At 32.0% G+C, this 22,175-nt stretch overlaps 1 protein-coding gene across 1 annotated transcript in view; it reads right to left on the reverse strand.

Moving 5' to 3' along the window:
* LOC145243678 (putative aminopeptidase NPEPL1) overlaps positions 1-22,175 on the reverse strand; it is a 61,965-nt gene that overhangs the window by 18,445 nt on the left and 21,345 nt on the right. The window contains exons 2-7 of the mRNA XM_080106734.1: positions 15,720-15,894; positions 12,646-12,828; positions 10,692-10,952; positions 8,726-8,807; positions 7,128-7,270; positions 4,319-4,396 (exon numbers count right to left, since the gene is read on the reverse strand). Coding sequence (XP_079962860.1) covers positions 4,319-4,396; positions 7,128-7,270; positions 8,726-8,807; positions 10,692-10,952; positions 12,646-12,828; positions 15,720-15,866 — 894 coding nt within the window. The 5' untranslated portion in view covers positions 15,867-15,894. The remainder of the gene's footprint in view (positions 1-4,318; positions 4,397-7,127; positions 7,271-8,725; positions 8,808-10,691; positions 10,953-12,645; positions 12,829-15,719; positions 15,895-22,175) is intronic.

Here is a 22,175-nt window from a genome sequence, read left to right on the forward strand (position 1 = left end):
ACGGCGAAAGATGTTTCAGATATTTTAACTGAAGGAATTTATCACATATTTAATTACGGAGGCATTCTTAGAAAAAAAAAAAAAAAAAAAAAAAAACTTTTCACCCCTAACGAGGCATAGCGCTACTTAGATGTAAGGGGCTACTATTTGGGACCATGCCTAGAAAACATTAACAAAATGTTAGTTTATGTTACATTTAAACTTCTGCATATCAGTACAGTCAGGGAAGCAGGAAGGGAATTTCAAAGTCTAGCTGTTTGAGAGAAATTATTAGAGTAGAAAGCTTTCTGGCAGTTAGGGACCTCAACAGTGAAGGGGTGAGATTTTGTTGCTAAGCAGGTATGTCGAAGGGGCAGAAATTATTATGATTATTATTAGTAGTAGTGTTATATGCCTCTCCAGGATTCCAACTTGGAATTTATTCCCCATTACATATAGTGTTAAGAAAAGAAAAAAAATGTAATACGTCAGTTGTAGAATTTTACAACCCAAATGGGAAGGTAATCCTAGGTTCTTTGATCAGTACCAGCATGAAATAACCCGGAGCACAATTCAACAAGACAAGAAAAAATGACCGGACATAACAAGATTATACATATGTATTTATGCATACATCGACTATTTTATTGTGCAATAAAATTTAACGACCACAAAACAAAACAGAATACAATGTTCCAAGGAGTCAAAACAAAGCAGGTTAAAGGAAGGAAGTTTGCAAGTTAATCAATGTCTCCCTTTTTTTTCTTTATATTAAATAAAATATTTAGTCAAACGAAAACAAATGTCTGAAGATTTGAGTTCAGCTATTCATGGGAGTGGACAGGATTGGGATAAAAAAGCGGAGGGATTAATAATCAAAGAGTAGTTATCTCTTAGACGTGGTATAATCCGAATGAGATGAATGATACATAGAAATAAAACATTCAGGAAAAGTCATTGTCCAATTCCAAACTTCCCGGAATTTTTATCAGTTCCTTGATAGTTGCAGTAACACATCCATTCCTCGCTTTGCAGTAAACATGATTCTTTGAGGTGTCTGCCCTTTTCTGCTACATCGATAAATATATGTATGGGCATGTGTTTTATTTGAGCACCAACTTCATTTCAAATTACTTGACCTCCCTCTTTCTTTATGAAATAAGAAGAACGAATATGGGGAGGGTAAGGGGATAAAGAAATGTAAAACATATCGAGGAGAGGTGAAGGGGTGGGTGTCATGAATGACTCGCTTTTCTTTTCAACGATCCAATAAAAATCTAATCAAGGAATGGGGAGATCTTGTTATCACACATTTTAGCTGATTCTTGTACCAACATCGACACTAATCACGCTCGCGTGTAACAGTAGTAATAATAGTAGTATTTGTCTTATTATTATAAGTAGTTTGGCATAAGGATGATACTTTTCTATAAAAAATGTTTATTTACTTTTAAGAATGTTTCACATCAAAAGAAAGTTAACAATTACAAGAAATAAATATTACACATTTATTAAAATAAAAGTAAGAATTGTTCATTGTTCCACTTATTTTTATATGAAATACACAGAAAAGAAAGTTAACATAACGGTAAAAAAAAAAAAAATGAATATTTTACAGTTTCAAAAGTATGAAAAGTAACCATTTATTAATTTAAAGTATTCTCCAAAAAACGAATGCTTAAATATCAAAATTATAAATTTATTAAATAAAATTAAATCTAAAATGCATAATTACGAATCCAGTACATTATACTGCCAAATATTTTTAATAATATTAACCATAATTTTTAATAATATTAACCATAAATTTATTCAATAAAAATGTGTTTCATGTGATACATTCTTCAAAGTAATCAAACATTTTTTGGGTTTGTATTACTGTACACATAGATTCGAAAAAGTTGTCAAAAAACAAATATATAACAAGATGTTCCAATAGATATTTTAACTGAAGGAAATTTTCACATATTTAATTACAAGACACTCTTAGATGAATTGTTATTAGTATTATTATTAGTAGTAGTATTTGCATTATTATATTAAATTAAATTCAAGATGGCGTCTCACACCCTCTTAAACACCGTAAGTATGGAAAAAGGTGTTATAAATAAAAAACTATACAAAATACTATTAAAAACCCGCCGAATATATGTCAACCTATGTCACGGTAACATATATTGAGCGAGTTTTTAACAGTATTTTATCCGTTTTTTTATTTATAACATCTTTTCCCACACTTACCGTGTTAAAGAGAGAATAAGACACCATCTTGAATGTTCCAATACATCAGTAAACACTATGTTTTTCGAGCTGAATAAACATGTTACATTGAATAAAAACACGAAAAATATATCCAGTTTGGTAGAAAAGTAACTTATCTTGCCTTTGATAACATTTATTTGTTATATATTTGTTTTTTGACAACTTTTTCGAATCTATGTGTACAGTAATACAAACCCCATTTTTTATATAAAAAAACCATAAACCAAAAAAATTTACTACTTATAATAATAATAATGCAAATACTACTACTAATAATAATACTAATAACAATTCATCTAAGAGTGTCTTGTAATTAAATATGTGAAAATTTCCTTCAGTTAAAATATCTATTGGAACATCTTTTCTAAGGAACATCAAATGCCTTGAGAAATACACTGGACAACTGCCTTCTTTTTTTATCTGTAAGGTTTTTTTCTCAAATATAACATCCATCAACACAATCTCCAAACGATTCCTTAATTGAAAGAGTGTCATCGCAGCTCAAATCAGGGCAGTGCAAATAGAGGATTGTGTCAGAATTATTGCATGCTGTATCCAAATGTGTTTATCATTGAATGGCTATAAAACAAAGCCTGTTGGACATTCATGAATAAAACTTGGTGGATAAGTCGGGCTATAACAGTCACTAAATGGATTTTGTACAAAGTTATATGTTGTTATTATTAGGGCTATGACAACAGCATATTCTTTTTATTGTTTTAACTCACGAGTACATATCCGACACTGAGAACCACATCACTCTATATAAAAGCATATAAGATATCAAGGGATACACACTCGAGAGTCAAAACAATGAAAAGAATATGCTGCTGTCCTAATTATTATATACACTTTTATTGTATATTTAATGTAAATAACTAATTATTGAAATAGTTTTGATAAAATAAAAAACCAAACTTTTTTTATCAGTTTGTGCTGCCCTTATTTACTGCAAGCTAACTTGTGACTAATAGGAAATGGAGACGGGATCAAAGGACAAATAGTTCACTCTCCTCATTTCAATTACTTCTGGCAAGAGACACACAATTTTAATTTTCTCTTTTTGAATTTCCTCCTTTTCTTTCTATTGTAATGTTTTCTCTTGTCTCCTTTTTCAATGTTATCTATTTCTTCCTTTGTTAGTTTACTTTTTCTTTCTTTTCTTTTTTTTTTTTTTCGCAACGAATAAACTCAAGATACATACCACACAACCTGCACTTATCAGAAAAATCCTTCCCAACAATGTTTCGATTGTAAGAATGAAACTTTATGGTCAGTTTGAATGAGATACTAAGACACTAAAATGTCAGAACACGTCGAATTTTCTATCTAAAGATGACTTGAAAAGAGAGACAGAAAATCTTAAATTTGCTGCTCGGGAGCAGGCACTAATCACTAGGACTCTGACAACAGCATATTCTTTTCCTTGTTATGATTCTCAGGTATATATCCATTGATATCTTATATGTTTTTATGTTATTGAATTGATAACATCAGTATGCAGCATCAACTTCATTTTTGTCTTTCATGCATTTACAGAATTTCACTCATACCAAATATGATTGGATTGTAAAAAGGATTGTGATTTCATAGCTGGTATTTTTTTTAGGATAATCTTGCAGTTACAAATATTCACAAAATCTGTGTGTGTCTATATTTTCAAACTATCTCCTTTGAAATTAAAAGTTACAGAATGGTGCTGGGGGGGGGAAAAAAAAAAAAAAAAAAAAAAAAAAAAAAAGGGACCCCCAAATGATTGGATTTTTTACGAGTCATTCTTTTATGGGTCTTTAGCTGGTGAAATTTGTTTTTTAGGGGTCAAAAATGTTGTACATTCATCTTATTTTTAATCGGTTTATATGCGTGTCACATTGTTACAGTGGTAACACCACCAGCTTTGAATGCTAGTTCAGTTTCGATTCTAGCTGACGGCACCTAAATACTTTTTTTTTTTTTTTTTTTTTTTAAAATCATGACTATCTGGGCAAATTTAAATATATTTAAGCATATTTTATGTTTGAGAAAAGCCCCATCCTCTACCCCAGTAATAGCTTAAAAAAAACCCCCAAAAACTTACCAGTTTAACAGTAGTATAAAAAGCACCAAGAATGGCAGCAGCCCCACCACAATCTCGCTTCATGCCAAGCATGGTAGCCTGAAAAGATAAGGCAAATTACAACACGTTGATTAATAAAAAAAAAATTATTTTTTAATGTATCTATAGATAAAATCATATATATAAGTGACCTTATCTGTCTGTATGCGGAACAGTCTACCAAACTACTTTATCAATTTTTGGTCTACTGCTGGAAACTTGATATATAGGGCCTGTGGAACAAATTTGATTTGGATTTTAGCTGGTAAAAATAGTTGCTAAAGAGTCAAAATTTTAAAAAATTTGGAATTTTGCAGGCATAAGTCGACTAAATGTGATACTTCAACACATGTACATTCATACCTTCTATGCGTAACATTTATACCTATTTATATTCAACAATGTTATTTTTTAAATTTTTATGTGTGGATGGAATTAGCTCAGATTGTAACGAATAATGGGTGGAGAGATGTTTTGGTCTTGATTATAGCTGATAGCACCAAAGCCAGGTTTTTTTTTAACTTTTGAAATCACTACTATATATTAGGTACAATATCATAATCATTAGAAATTAGTTCTATAATAATAGATATGTTGAGCAATCTGCTAATTAAGTGTAATTTGAAAACATACTTTGAGGGAAGGTAAGGACTGTGAACAGCATAATGGATGTCAATATGAACTATGGAATTAGCAAGATTTTGGGTGTTTGTACATTTCACAGACCATAATATTTTTTTAGATAGGATTTTCAAGTTTAATTCAATTTTTATGCTATCTTTTGTTTATTGTTAAGTGAAAGTAAAAGATAATTAAAATGTCCCCTCTCTCATCTTAAGAATGGCTTTCTAAATAATAACATTATTTCAACACAGTCTGTAAACTGGACAAATACCAGATTTTGCTCCAATTCCATTGTATTGATTGCTACATCAACACACTTGATACTTTTCTATTGAATTGTCCAACAAGGGTAGAATTAGAAACAAAACTCTTTAATGTGGGTAAAATTCAGCTGCCCAAAACAGAGTACTCTGGATTGGGACAATAGTGAAAACTGTTTATGTCTAGAAGGATTTCTACTTCAACGATCAAAGCCAAAAGATGAAATGCACTTTGATCCTAATCAAAATCAGTCATACAACCTGTATACTCAACAAATCTAAAAGTACACTGTAAACCTCCTATCGGTGACCTCCATACATTTAAATTTTCCCCTGAAAATCAGCAACCAACCACTAACAATTTTTTTTCATGGTTGTCCAGAATTTCTCCTAAATTAAAAAAACAAAATAATCATACTCCAAAAATCATGTAAACTGATCAAGTAGTTTTATTTTTATAAAAAAATAATTTTTTAAACAATTTTAAGTGATGAATAGGAATTAGTAGACATTAAAAGTTTTAATTATTGTTGAGTTATATCACATTGTTTCTTCAAGAGGGTGAAGTAAAGACATCTTCTCGCTTACTCATAAAATTTGATTTTCTTAGTTAAAACAAAATTACTTTATCAATTTAAATGATTTTTGAAATATGACATTTTTGTTCCATCAAATCATGCAGATGTTTTTTGTTATAGGGAAAATCCTGGGCAAAAACCTTTTTTCTTACAAAAGAAAGCAAATTATTAGAGCCATACACTATACCATACGGCTGTATTCCTTTCCAGTTTATGCAGGTGGCTGCAACCATTCTACTTTATTCAAGTGGCTTCTTGGTTCTGTCCTAGCTTACTCTGGCCACCTGGATGTAATATGTTTAACTTATCCTCAGTGTGATCATTAGGGTTATTCTACTGTCAACAAATGATTTGGGATTTTTTCATGGGGCAAAAAAAAAAAGGTAAAATAGAAAATGACAAATGGTGTCTGTCAAAAAACTGTTACCAACAATATTTTATTATGTTTTTTTTTTTTGTTTTTTTTGTGGGGAGCAATTAATTTTTTTCACTATTATTTTAAATTAACACATGTTTTTTTTATAACATTTCTGAATTTTTAAGCTGAGGATTAGTTATTCATATTATTTAGATTCATCGAACTAGTTCTCATCTTGAGTATCATTTTCACGTTTCAGTTGATAAAAACTCCGACCGTCTTCAGATGTATCTTGTCGAACTCTGGAATGTTTCTGTTAAACTCGGGAATTTGGATAGAATTTTGAGCGGAACCCTTTATTTACTTCATGGGGGTAGCGTGCTCTTGTTCCGTCAGCCATGACTGGATAGAGGTCCTAAATAATTCGCAATTGTATTTTTCAGTCACCCATACTGAAGATTGAACCTTCAACCTTCAGGAGAAGGTCACTTTTTTCCAATTGATTTTTCCAAGTACTCTAACCACTGCACCACGAGTTCGACAAAATACATCCGAAGGTTATATCAACCGAACCGTTGTGAAAATCACACTCAAGATGAGAACACTAGTCCGATGAATCCAAATGATATGGACTGTTTTTTATAAGATTTTTTTTGTTTGAACAGATTTTTTTATTAGTTTATTTGAAAATATATATATTTTTTAAAGAGCTTATTTACTATTTTTTATAATTGGAATGTTTAAAAATCACACTAAAATTTAACTGGTCGAATATGATTTTTTTTTATTGTAAAGTTCAGATTTTTTGCAAAAAAAAAAAAAAAAAATTCTACAACTAAGTTGATTTTGTTTATGTTTAGGATGTATGATATCAGATATGTTATATAAAAATTTGTTACTGTCAAACACTTGCATAACAAGGGTGATTAAAATGCCTTTGGTCTAGAAGAGTAATACATATAAAATGTTACCTTTGATTTAATGCATAATCCTCCTGTATCATACACTATTCCTTTTCCTACCCAACAAATATTATAAGTTGCACCTTCGGGACGATGACTGAGGATCACCAATGATGGAGGATGTGAGGCAGCTTTACCTACATTATAGATACCTACAATAAAAAAGAAAAAATGTTTTGAAGAGAAATGGAAGTAAAATCCAAAAATGTGGAAAGTTGACATGCATTCCTACTGCTTGTGAAGTCATCAAAATTAGCCATTCCTGGGTTCTGGTTGGTTATTAAGTGAAATTAAAATCTGGTATTTGACCTGCTCATAAAAAGGTTTCTGCTCTGATGAAGACCGCAGATGTCGACAGGTTCAGGTCCGTCAAATTATCACTTTTCTCACATTATTAAAGATCAAGAGAATTTGCTGGTGTAGATTATAAAAGTTGTACTACTGAAGAACAAAGATCACTTTTGAGCACAAAAATAAATAATGATGCGGATTTGGCAGGTGAACAAAATGGGAAACCTATACAACCTCTTAACCCTTATCCCTGAGTGGCCATTGGGCCTTGATAAGTGGTGAACTCCATGTAAAAAAAAAAAACAAAAAAAAAACAACCTCTCTTCTAATAGAATTTAATTATTGCATCATCTTAAGTTTTAGTAATATCACTTTCCAATCTGCAGTGATTCCCTTTTCTGACTTTAGAATGGTCAACAGATTTTCTATCTCTTACTGTTACCTCTACTAGGGTGAACATTGGCTATTCTTTATTTTTTCATTTATTTTCTAACTCTTACTATTACTTTGATTGAGGGGTGGGAGGTGTCTCCTCTCTTCCCTAGATCCGCCGCACTTTTCCAAAATGGAATTTTCTCAACAGATTTTAGCCTTTTCTCTAATTGTAAATTTTTTTTTCTCAGAAAAATCAAGTTTAACGCTAACCCTAATTATATTTTTAATATTGTCACAAAACAAGAAAAACAGGCTCCTAAAATTCGTACTAGAATTGTTCGCAAGGACTCGTGGTGCAGTGGTTAGAGTACTGGGAAAAATCAATTGTAAAAGTGATATTCTCCTCAAAGTTGAAGGTTCAATCCTCAGTGTGGCGACCAAAATATACATTTGCGAATTACTTAGGACTTCTATCCAGTCATGGCTGACGGAACAAGAGCACACTACCCCCATGAAGTAAATAAAGGGTTCCGCTCAAAATTCTGTCTAAATTCCAGAGTTCGACAAGATACACCTGAAGAAGGTCGGAGGTTATATCGACCGAAACATTGTGAAAATCACACTCAACAGTAGTCCGATGAATAATAATACATATAACCAATCCTCATCTCCAAAATTCAGAAATGTAATAAAAACAGAATTCAGTCTTCACAACGAGTTGCTCCCCTTTATTCCAACATTAGGATAATGGCAATACACACTGTACGATGTGTAAAAGTAATTATGAGGTGGCAAAGTCAACTTGTTTTAAGTAAAAACAAACAAAAAAAATCTTAGAACATTCCATCCTTGTGAATGATGGCATGTTTTTTTTTAACCACTTTAACCTTCCGAAAAAAATAGTAGAAGAGTAATCACAGGGACTGGACGGGGAAACTTACCTCCAAATCCTCTTTCTGCTAATTCTTCTCCACGAATGACAACGGGTACAATATTTAATTCTGCTCCAACTTTTGCAATTTCCTATGAGGGGTGAAAAAAACAAAAACAAAAAAACATTGTAAATTTGTTATACTAATCATTTTTATATTATTAAATATTGTTTTTTATGACTAGGTATAGTTTAGGATAATGGTTAACATGTCAAGTGTCCTGTCAGACAACATTGTGATGATTAGTAAAAGTGAAACTTGGTAATTCTTATTTATTTATAAGTATGGCTCAACAAGAACTTGTTTACATTAGACTTGAAAATGACCTTGTTATAGTCAGTTGAGAAGAGTCCCAGGGTCTTATGTTCCACAAACTGATAGTTCTACGAAAAAACTTTGCTCATGAGTTTACATTTAGTTTTAGGCACAAATAAAGAAAATTGTTGGCAGTTGTAAATAGACGAGTGTCAATTATATAAAAGCCATGTAGTATCAAACAGTATAGATAAGTTGCATTATGGAGGTCTCAAGAGAACCCCTATTTCTGCCAATATACCACCACTAGATCTACTTGTCACAGGAACAGAATTCAAATGCAAGATGCAAGAGTTAAAAATCAAACCAAAAGAGACAAGCTACGTGATTACATAGCATGCTGGGAGTTTTAAAAATAATTTTTATTTTTTAACAATGAGCGTCATTAAGAACCAGACGACCAAATGTAAAATTATGTGGATAATAATGTAAGACAGAAAAATAGCTGTGTCTCTCACTCTCTCTGGCTGAACTATCTATTCTAATATAATAACTACATATACTTTAGCTTAAGGTGGATTCTGATTGGCCAATACAGCTGCTATGTAGATCATTTATTACCATCATCATTCTTAATCTTTTTTTATCCTGCAAGAACATATCACCCGTGATGGGTGATATATTCCCCTCTTCCCATTACAATCACCAGGAATTTGAATAGTAGGTAAAAAAAACCCTGTAAACAAGATGCATTGGGTACACGTGGAAATCGGGCACCCAAAATTAAAAATACAATTTTATTCCTAAACTTTAATCAGTTTCAACTAAGTTGAATTAAGAGATAAACACCAATTGCACATGTGTGTGTATGGGGGGGGGGGGCGAGGGGGGGAATAAGTTTTTCTTTAATGAAAAACATATCAATTAAGTCTCCAACGCTCTTCATGAATCATTTGATGTCTTGGCACTTGTCCGTACCACACCCCATGAAAAAAAAAAAAAAAAAAAAAATCTTTATAATATACATACCAGTGACGAAAAAGAAAAAAATCTTTCAAAAATCATAAATTGATTAAATAGCTTTATTTTTTATAAAGAAAATCATTTTAAGCAAATCTAATTTTATCTAATGCTCTCTTCACTATTTTTAGAATGGCTTTCTAAAATCTTTCAAGTTTTAATTTTTTGGAATTATCTCCCTTCTACAAAAATGGTAGTTGATAGTTTAGCCATAATATTTGAGTTTAAAAAAATAAAATTTTCAACTTGATGATTTTTGGTGTATATTTTATTTCCGTCATAGGTACATACACCATAAAGATTTTTCTTTATTTTTATTTTTTCATGAGGGTGGGGAAAGAATTATGGACTTGCACCAAAGTTTTAGTAGAAAATATGGCAAAATTAACATTTTCAGTTATCATAAGAGGGAAAAGAAAGGTGAGGCAGCACAAAATGAGAAGAGGAAACAGGAAAAAAATAAAAGAGAAGAGAACAAGAAATAAAATTCAGTCAAATAGTGATGACAAAATAATAGCAATTTGGGGGAAAAAATAAAAAAAGAGACGGATTTTGACCAAAAAACCCAAACAACTCATGTTCAAGAGTCATCCATTTGGTTGTTGTTAAAGTTCCCACATATACATAAATAAATTCGCTTGTCGGGGGAAAAAATCATAGGCTTTAAAAGAAAATAAAAAAATAATTAATCTGTACTTACGTCAACAAATGCATCAGTGTGCATCTCCGAACAAGGTGTGTCGACTATCCTTGCTGACAGCCTAACCCCTGACGTGATTGTGTGCAGACAATCTAGGTCAGTGCTAGATAGAGGGTTCTCACAATCTGGTCCGACGAGGAGAAATTCTACTGTAACGGATCGGGAGAAAGTATTTGAGCAACTCGCTTTGCAATTGTACTCTGGTAGGGCACGCGATATAGCACATGCAGATGCTAACACGTCTCTACGTTCACACACCATCTGAAATGGAGAAACGGAGAATTAAAGATTACAATTCTTGTTAAAAAGCACATAATGAAGAAATGTGGATTGCCTGAGATTAATACGAATTCATGAACACTTATGGATTAATAATACACTTTGTAGAATACAGGATGAGATGTTTAGTGATTTATAGATCTCCTCATATGATTTGGTTTATCTCTTATTAAACAAATAATTAAAGTGTTTGCTAATTGATGAGTTGGGAGATTGGAGTTCAATTCTCAATGAAGTTATACCAAAAACTCAACAAGAAATTGTCACAATCGATGTTCTTTAGTAAACTTAACAATTACGTTATATATACATTCGTGAAAATATGTAAATTATTGCTTGCTATAATATTAATTTTTAGTTAAGTAACCAGAGTAAAGAACCTGCCAAATAGATTTTGCTGTTTCAACAGTTCTCAGGATAATTATCAAGGAGGCAGAAAAACTAAAATACATGTAGCATTCCAGATAACCGAAAGGAATATAGATCATGTAGAATAGCAATAAGAACCACCAAAACAAAATAACTGATAAGAAGATTAAGAGAAATTGGAATCAAAAAGTGGATTGACACCATACTAACCATAACGCTGATAAAAATATTAAATACTCTGGATTGCAGAAACCCACCCACATGGCTAGGTGCCACCGACCAATCACAGGTAAGCCATATTAAAACAAACTAAAGGAAATTGTAATGGAAGATACATGAGGAAAATATCATAACAAGAATGTTAGTAGCCAAGGAAAAAGTTGAAATCGAGATGAATTTCCGAACCTGGAGGCCATGGTTGTGTGTGTGTGTGTGTGTGTAACATAGGCACTAATGCGTGCGCAGCAGCATCTCATATATGCAAGCAGTGGTGGGAGGTGATATCACAACAGAGGAAGAGATAAAAGAAAAGTGGGATGAAAAAAATAAACCACCTGAGCAACCATAGGACTTGGAAAACTGAACAAAAAAATAGTCAGACAACTGTGCGTCGTGAGGCGAGCTGCAGACAGACCAGCAGAAAGAAAAAAATTTTAAGACCCATGTGAGATTTGAAACCTGTGTGGTGACAGGACAAGCAAGACATGTCGACACAAGATTAAAAAAGCATGTGTATGACACAGCAGAGTTTTGTTAACTACATGGCGAAATAAAAGACTTTTAGAACAAGATGCAATGCATTGTTTGGAAAGTACCATGAATAAATGCCTTTTATTTCAACTTAGAAAAAAGCAGATTTCTTTTTTTTATTTCTTTCGGGAGACTTTCATACACAGCGCTGGGGTCAGAGTGAAAATATAACACCCATATTATGTGTATGAGTGTGTAGTGGACCGTCCTCAAAAGTCAAAATTAATAAAAGACATCAGTGTGCATGTAAGGAAGAAGGAAATCATTCTTTGAGGAACGAAAGTTATCCAACTCCCCCCCCCTCCCCCAACCCAACATGAATCGTTTAAAGTCCAAAACTTCACAACAAAATTATTTCAAGTTTTTAGAGAGAACTGTCAAAAAAAGAAAAACAAGAATAATGGAGAAAGGCAGAAGAGAAAAAAAGAACCAGATTTCAGTCAAAGGAGAATTTAGCTGAAAATAAGATTAGTAGAAATTCCTGTTTCAACCATAATGACTTGTGTGAGAACCCCTAGTAAGAAATTATAAACGAAACAAAAATAAAAAAACATACCACAATGAATTCTTTCCGTCCAGTGAGGCATCCCTTGATCAATTTGGTGAGGGCATGGGCTCGAGATGGTGTGTTATGTCGGCTACACTGAGTAGGTAAGGCTGCTACAGAAGCCATATTAAGCCATAATGGGCATGTATCTGTTGGAGCAGGGCGTAAACTGGCCAGAGCTGTTGCATACATCTGAAAAGTAGAAAATTATTATGTTTATATTTGCAAGACTGGAGAGAAGTTTAAGAATTCAAGAAATTTATTCATCAACAATTAAAAAAAAAATTTTTTTAAATTAGAATCAATAGACACCATCTCAATTAGAGAACAGCAGGAGGGACATTGTATTTAAAATATTCAGCGTTGGAAAATCAAGGTGCCTTAAATAAGTTTCCAGACTTTTTTGTGCAGGCATTTAAAATTGCCGTAGACTCCTGAAAATTATCTATGTTATTGCAATACATACTATGAGATGACTGACCATTTTTTATGATTGTGAATCTCAAAAACGCAATCTGGACTTGAGGACACTTTAGAAGAATGATATACAATAAAATTCAGTTTTCAACTTGAAAAAAATGCCACAGAAACGTATGCTTCAGATTGTTTTTAGACCATCTTGCATGAATCGAGCATCAGTTTTTGAGTGACATAAGAGACTCAAGGAAGGCAGGAAGTCTGAGGAATGATGAAGGAGTGGAAAGTGTAAGGAAATCAGAACACCAGAGTTGATTGATCAAAGAATTTCATGTATAAGGACCATCGTGTGGCTATGGAGACAATAAGTGCACAGTTTGATGTCAGTGTGGGAACTGTACACACAATTATTCGCGAGAAACTGAAGATGCAGAAGATTTGCATGAATGCACCAGTCCACAACTCCATCCTTGTCACAGAATATTTGACCAAGATGGACATCAAGAAAATTTGTCACCCTCTCTGTAGTCAAAACCTTACTCCCTGTGACTTTCGATTATTCCCTACGCGCCAGGAAAACCTTATGAGACAATTGAGGAGATGAAAGCGGCTGTGACAAAGGTCATTCACACACTCACAACAGAAGACTTCCATGAGGCCTTTCAAAAGTTGTTGAAATGGTACAAAAATGGCATTACAGCTGGAGGAGATTACTTCGAAGGGGACTAGAGTTTCATGTGTGTACTAGCAATAAAAGTGCACTACGAAAAATGTCTGGAAACTTATTGAAGGCACCTCGTATATTAGAATAGCTAAGTTGTTAGTGCATCACACGGAAGATCTAAAAGAACTAAAATGTTTCTCATATCTCAACATTTAATTTTTTTTACAACTAGCTTTAAAATTTTAGCAGATTCTAATTAGTTATGGTTTTAAAGCAATTTTGTTTTATCAGCTGTCTAATAAAACATTGGTAGTGTAATAATCATATTTAATTTTCAAAATAAAATAACATTTTTTTGGCTTATTTAAATAAAAGGTAAAGCAAAAACACTAGTAGGCAACATCAGAGAAAGAGAGGAAAGATACAAACACAGCTATTTGAATGCTTAATTTGGTTTTTCTGGCCCTGCATGTTTGCTTGAATTTTGGACGATCGGGTGATTCTATCTTTTAAGGGATGACAGGTGAATTTATATATATTAGTGGCCTGGCAAGGCCACAGGGGAGACAACCAAGCAAAAAAAAAAAAAAAAAAAAATCATAAACATACAAATGTAGGCAAATTTGGGCATATTTATTGGTTTGAAAATATAGGTTCTTTTTACTAATTGTCATAAAACTTTAACCATAGAATAGTATTATAATCTTCAAAAAGCCTGCAAATTTTCATGCAGTTTTGTCCCATAGAACCAAAGATAGCATTTCAATATTCAATTTGGCTACTAGTAGATATATAATACCATCTTTTTTGGTAATTTTATAAGTTCCAAATCTTGGCGACTATTGATCAGAATTTAACAAATGAAGGCTCATTGTGTAGTGTGCTATATGATATTTACCCTTAAGGTTACACATTAAGAGGATCATCCAGAGCCTATTTTTGGCACTTTTTTACATCCATAAAATGTTTCAATCATAGTCATTTGTTTTCCTTGTTTTTCATATGAATTACAAATCATCTGATATTTCCCCAAACCTCTGGCCTTGATGGAGGGGTGACTTAAACTTGCTGCTATGGTTTTAAGTGATCTGAAATAACAGCAAGGGGAGACTTGATTAAAAATATTTCTAATATGTTATATCTTCCCTCTTTGGTTTTCATACATAAAATAAATTTCAGTATATAAAGATTATTTGATACTGGAGATATTCATAATTGTACCCTATTTCCAAAAGAGGGGAAATGTAACATGAGAAATATTTGGAATCAAGTCTCCCCTTGCTGTTATTTCAGATCATTTGAAACCATAGCAGCAAGTGTTAGTCTCCCCTCCATCAAGGCCAGAGGTTTGTGGGAACAATACATACATATATATATATATATATATATGCGTATGGGCATAGCTAAGGAATGAGGATGGAAAGTTGTATATTTTGGTTCTGATTCTAGCTGATGGCACTCAAGTCATATTTTTTTAGTTTTGATTTCACTACTATATATTAGGTTCAATATAATAATCGATAGAGAATTGTTATTATATTAATAAATACGTAATTTATATGAATTAAAATATCACATTTAAGTGCATCTTAACACCAGGTAGCCTGCTAGTAATAATTAAAAATAATCCAGTAATTTTGAAAAAAAAAAAAAAGAAAAAAAAAAGTTTTATATGTTCAAATATTTATTCAGGTTGTTTGGTTTGATTGTTTTGTAGAGAAAAAATGTTTTTGATTTTGACTTTGCAAAACACGATTAAGTTTTGCAAAGGAAAAGAAGCAATAACAATGTTTGATGCATTGTTGGTCAGGAAGCCAGTATCTTTATTTCATTTTAGGTCTAGGAGATAAAAACTTACCAAACCATAGAGATAAGAAAAGTGATATGGTTATTAAAAGAGAAATTTACATTACTCCCCCCCCCCCCCGACATGCCAACTGCAACAAGCTTAAATAAAAAGAATTAAAAAAAAAAAAAGAAAAAAAAAAAAGATAAAACTTACTTCAGCCGTAACAACTGGTTCTAATTTCATTTTAACATCATCGTATGAAATTTTGTTGAGGTTTCTCAATTGACCAATAATTCGGACAGGTGCTGTCTGTGGATCAGACTGGCTAAGCTTGCCAGCGAATTTTAGGCACCGAGTCATTGTGTTGAATGGTGGAAAACTTTCTCAACTGAAAAAGATAAAGGTTTTAGATTTTCAATTATAAGTTACTTACTAGCTTGGGTGCCCGGCATTCCTCAGGTGTTTGGAGGTGTGTGTTAAGAAAAAAAAAAAAAAAAAAATATGGTAGTGGGCAGGCAGGCTCGAAACCGTACCGCGAAGGAGGAAAAGAATGTGGAAAAAAAAGAAAAAAAAAGTGACGTCCATCGCCAAACCAGAAGTGGTAAAGGTTTAAATTAAGGCTAGTTGATCAAAAAGAGGGGATAACTTAAAAAAAAAAAAAAAAAAAAAAAAAAAAAAAAAAAATCGGCAAAAAAACTCGACCCCTCCTTATAGAAAAGTGCCCAGTTAAGGGTGAAGGGATTAATATTTTTAGCCAATTTTTCAATCTTTGTCGTCTCAGACGCCGAGCTTCAAAATGATACCAATCTCATGAAAATCTGTCGCCTCTGTCGAAAGTTTTAGGCAGACAGACATACATACATTTAAACAGATAAGTGAGATTTATATTATAGAAGATGTAAAAAAAAGAAAAAAAAAGAAAAAAAAAGAAAAGAAAAAAAAAGAAAAGAAAAAAAAAGAAAAAAAAAGAAAAAGAAAGAAAAAAAAAAAAAAAAGAAAAAAAAAAGAAAAAAAAAAAAAAAAAAAAAAAAAAGAGAAAAAAGAAAAAAAAAAAAGAAAGAAAAAGAAAGAAAAAGAAAAAAAAAGAAAAAAAAAGAAAAAAAGAAGAAAAAAAAGAAAGAAAAAAAAAAAGAGCGAATTTGCAAAGACAATAAAAAAAATCCAAACAGTCTTTCCCACCAAAGATGGAGCATCCTACCAGATGCCAAACATTCACCTGCGAATTCAAATATTCCAACCAAGAGTATTTTTTAAAGATTTTGACTGTCCCTTTACGTGCAATTGTTTGAATCTCTCTCTTACACTTAGTTCACCAGGTATATTTATCAGGTAGTTTTTGAAATTTTTTTTACGAGTCCAGTTGTTTCTATAATTACTGAAGAATCGGAGAAAGCAATTATGACAATGATACAAAGGATGTTTTAAAGACTTGATAGTATGGCCACGTTGAAATAATGGATGAGACTTCTTGGGTTAGTAGATGTAGAAAAGTTGAAGTAGCAAGTTCAGGTCACATGAGAAGGCCAAGAAAACACGGGAGGAAACGATAAGGATGGACTTAAAAGCTCTTTGGAAATCAATTTCCTAAAGACATCGAACATGTAAAATGGACGTTAAACCGAATATAAGTAAAAGCACAAAAGAAATGATATCATTGTAGATTAAAAATCCTCTTCTGAATCACTTTCTTCTAAAATGAGATTCTTCTTTTATCTTTTAGATGAAAATCTTGGCAGAAAAAAGAAAAACATTTAGAATTTTAAAAAATGGAGGATCAGTTATGTATATAAATTTAATATAACATTTTCCATTTTGATAAAATTCTAGGACAATTAACCAGAGAAAGATTTAATCTGGATAGTATAAGGATGTGTGTGCAAATCAAAGGACTGGTGGTATGATCATGTTAAAACAATGGATGAGAGTTGTTTGGTTATCAAATGTAGAACAGTTGATGTAGCAAGTTCAGTTCACAGGAGAAGGCCACAGAAAACATGATAGATGTGATACAAATTGACTTGGCTAGATAGAAGTTTATTTTCAAAATCAATTTTTTTAAAATTGTTCAATGCATGCCAGCATGTAAAATGGATGTTAAGATGATGATGTTTAAAAAAAATATATCCTTTTTTGAATTTTGAGTACATTGAGACTTCTTGGGTTATTGATGTAAAGATTTGAAAGAAAAAAGTTTCCAGTCAATAGGTGGGTTTAAAATAGGGTTTCAAATTGTCATTCACAAAAGCTTTAATGATTATTTAGTAATAATCATTTGCTCTATTATAAAATTTTTTCCATCTATTTTTTAATCTTTTTTAATTTTACATGGTTCTAAATTTTTTTTTTTTTTAAATTTTTTATTTTGATTTACTACTAAGTGTTCTGATTCTCTTCTGTAGTGTTGTACCATCAGTCATACTAAAAATTCCCTGCCATGACTGTTCCCTCTGGAGTATATGATCGGTTTGGATTAGCTCTGCTGTCTACTCATTAGAATATAACAGTTGCTTCTATTGCCTACAGATTATTTCATGGTTCTTGCTCCATCGCAATGCTTAAATACCATCCTGTGCTGCAGCTGAACAGACCAAACCTGTAACGATATACATTCATATTAGACTCTCTGCATAATCACACCAGTATTTACTCAGACATGTACTGGCAATCTCCTTTCACACTGTTCTGCAGTCGTGAACCCACTATAATTGTGTGAATGAACATGTATTACCGCCATATTTTCAGAGTTCTGTATTGGCTATCATGATATTCCTAACTTTTATGCATCCCTAGCTTAGTAGCCTCTGTATATTGCTAACGATTTTACGACCATGCCTTAATAAAGAGGGAATAAAACTACTAAAGAAAGAAAAAAAAATACCTTCATCTCTAATGTGCTATAACTCATTAAGAAGATTCAATGTGTTAACTGTTGAAATGAAGAATCAAAGTTGTGCTTCCATGTTATTTTTGTGGATTTCTTATATATATATATATATATATATATATATATATATATATATAGAGAGAGAGAGAGAGAGAGAGAGAGTTAGGTATGTCTATACATTTTTATGTACAGGATTCAATCCTAAACTAATTAACCAATCATTTTTTGGAACCCAACTGCGATGTAAGGGTGAGTAATGTAGGCTATATTTAGTTGAATTCAGTTTCATGTAAAGAAAGTAAAAAGAGTGTGGAAGCAATTTGTTAAAATTTTTTAACAATAACATCAATTAGTATTCTATAAATTTTAATTTATTTGGAAAATTTTTAGAGGTGCATATCATGGGAACAACTTCTCATTTGGAAATTCAAATGCATTAGATTTGCATTGAATTTGATACATAGTCGTTAACAAACCAATGAAGCAGGATTCTCTGAATTTCAAATTTTTGATCATTTAAATTGCAGTTTAGAATCAAAATCATATGTTTTTGATCAAATTGGAAACAGCACGTTTTAGTATTATATCTTTATTTTAATCTTCATAATGAGACATGAAAATGGTACAAAACTATTGTTTGCAGAATTAAGTGTACCCGTCCTGTGATGAGTATTCTAACATTCATATAAAATAAGGCCGCAATTCGTGAAATTAGAAGTAAAAGAAAATGACTCAAACTGGAAAGTTAAAAAATAATTTTATATGAATATTAGTGCAATAACTAACCAAGCATAATTATTTTCCTCATTATTTTTGATGGAGGGTGTATACTTGCAATATATTTTCCCAAAACCTTTGGCCTTGATTTGTTAAATTCTGATCAATAGTCATTGAGATTTGGAACTTATAAAATGGCAAAAAAAAAAAAGGTGGTGTATGTATATATATATATATATATATATATATATACATACACACTAGCGGGAGTACATGGTGTTGCCCGGGTGTGGGTGATGTGAGGGGAGGGCAAACCAAATAAAATGGAAAATAAAGAATAAGCGAATGTAATAACCCTGTTTAAATATAACTTTTCTTTAAAGTTGGAATGTGATGCAAAATAAAAAATAAGCGAATGAAAAAAAAAATGGCATAAATAACAATGTTTAAATGTTAAAACTTTTCTAAAAATTGGAAAACAAAAACAAAAAAAAACAGCGAACGTGATGGAAAAATATTAAAAAAAAAAACGAATGAAAAAAAAAAAAAAAAAATGGCATAAATAACCATGTTTAAAAAAAATCGAAAAAAAAAAAAAAAAAAAAAAATATCTGATATCTAGGCTTGAACATGCAATCTTCAGATTAGGACACTATAACATCTGGTTTATGATCGTGCAAGCGAAGTCAGGTCATTTTTTTAAAAAAATATTTAAACTAATTCAAGAAAGAACATTTTTTGCACATACGTGTTTAGCTAAATTGTCATAAAGGAACGATTTTTTGCTACTCCTCCCTGTAGAAAAGTTCCCAGTTGAGGGTGAAGGAAATAATGTTTTTAGCCAATTTTTCGATATTTGTCGTCTGAAGAGTCGAGCTTCAAAACAATACCAATCTCATGAAAATTGGTCGCCTCTGTGGAAAGTTTTAGGCAGACATACAAACATACATACATTTAAACAGATTTTTGCCCTTTATATTATAGACGGATATATCTATACTGGTAGCCAAATTGAATATTGAAATGCTTATATCTTTGGTTCTATAGGACGAAACTACATGAAAATTTGCAGGCTTTTTAAAGATTGTAATTCTATGGTTAAAAAAAGAATGCATATTTTCAATAAAAAAATCTATATTATAAAGAATCTATATTTTTCAATAAAATATGCCCAAATTTGCTTACATTTGCATATGTTCTGCAGGCCAGCTTCAGTTTTGCTGCTTCAGTTGTCTCCCCTGTGGCCTTGCCAAGTCACTAATATATATATGGGGTTCCTTCAGTCTTTGACAGACTATGGATACCCACGAACGGGTGCCTGCATGTGAAATTTTGTGGCAGGAGGTGCGCAATCTCCAACCACACCTCTCCTGAGTCAACATTGTTAAATACTAGTGGCAAGTGAAGTGAATGTATAGGACAACTGGAAACAAATGCTGAGATAAGCGGAGAACACATACAGTGCCTAGAATTCCCAAATGGTCACCCATCTGGTACTAACCAGACTCAATGTTGCTTAACTTCGGTGATCTGACGAGAACCGGTGTGTCAGTGCAATTATGCTGTATGTTATATACACATATATTATACGGCATAATCGCACTGACATATATATATATATATATATATATATATATATGTTTTTCAGGATTTACTTCAGTGTTTAATACATGAGTAGAGCTTAGAAGCACAAGTCGCTCAAGGATCTCCTGAGTACAAAAATTAACATTTCTGTGTAGTTTAACGGCAGCTAGACAGTAAATAAATGACGTTGACTTCTCAACATAAAAATTGTTTGCATAAAATTAAGATACCAAAAAGAAAAATGTGTGAATTTGTATAAAAAACAGAAAAAATGTGTTGTGGATATAGAGTGAAAGAAGAGAGGGGTGTCTTACTTGCTATTCATTCAGATAGTTTTGTACTTACCTGTGTGACAAGATGGGAGATATATATACACACACAAAAATACACATTCCTCTTTATTACAGTAGAGGATTCTTATACAACTTTTGTTTTTTTTTGCTGACTGCAAAAAGACACCGGCTACCTGTTTGAAAACATCTATGTCAAGCTTATACATGTTCAACATGAAAATCCTATTTTAAACTGACACATGACAGACCAATGAAAATCCTATTTCTAATTGACATATGACGGACCAACGAAAATGGTAGACTTACCTACTCAAATGCATGACGAAGCATCTACATGCACAAACAAAAGTAATCAGGCAGCAACAAAAGTCCAGGTATTCTTTTTTTTTTTTTTAAATAAAAAAAAAAAAAAAGTGAAAAAGAGAAAAATTATCTACTCTGAATTCTTTAGCACACTGTGTGGGGGTTTTGTTGCAGTCGTGTGAGTCATTTTATGAAGTGACCAGGAGATCAGAAAGGTCAAAAAAGAGCAAAGAAATGCTGACAGCTAAAAAACAATGATCAAGTCTCACTTAAACATTGTCCAACCTTTTTAGCCATCAGCAGACAATTGCCGCAGAAAAGAAGAAAGGATCTACAAGCCGTTTGCGATTCAATTAAGGCGACCCCGTCATTAAAGCATCCTCCTCTTGTTTGCTCCATCATTGTTGTTTCTTTGTTCCAACGTGGCACAGGTTCAGTACAAAAACACCCCTCAACGGCATTAGAGAATGCAACTTTATTGTAGAATTTTTTTTTTTTTTTCCATATTATTCGTATAGAAATTCCTGAAGGGGAAAAGCAGGAAATGAGGTTTATTGTAATTGTAAACTTGAGCAACAAGCATATAATAAATATCACAAAATTGCCATACTTGAGTTTTTATTACAAAAATATGGAGGGCTACCTGATTTTGCTAATGTATGACACAAAAACCTAGCTAGTCTACTTGGTGTTAATAAAGATCCTAATTTTTGTAGCTCACCAAAAAAAATTGGAGTAAAATTAATCTGCTTTTTATCTAAATGAATAAATGCTAACATTTGTTTTTATTAATCTTATTTACCAACAAAACAGTTTTCTCTCATTTAAATCAGGATCATACTTTAAAATACTGTTTATATAGTATTGACAAAAGACCTGCAGACAGAT

Source organism: Euprymna scolopes, chromosome 22 (genome assembly GCF_053919585.1).
Source record: "Euprymna scolopes isolate OS-2025 chromosome 22, ASM5391958v1, whole genome shotgun sequence".
In the NCBI taxonomy this organism is placed as follows: Eukaryota; Metazoa; Mollusca; class Cephalopoda; order Sepiida; family Sepiolidae; genus Euprymna; species Euprymna scolopes.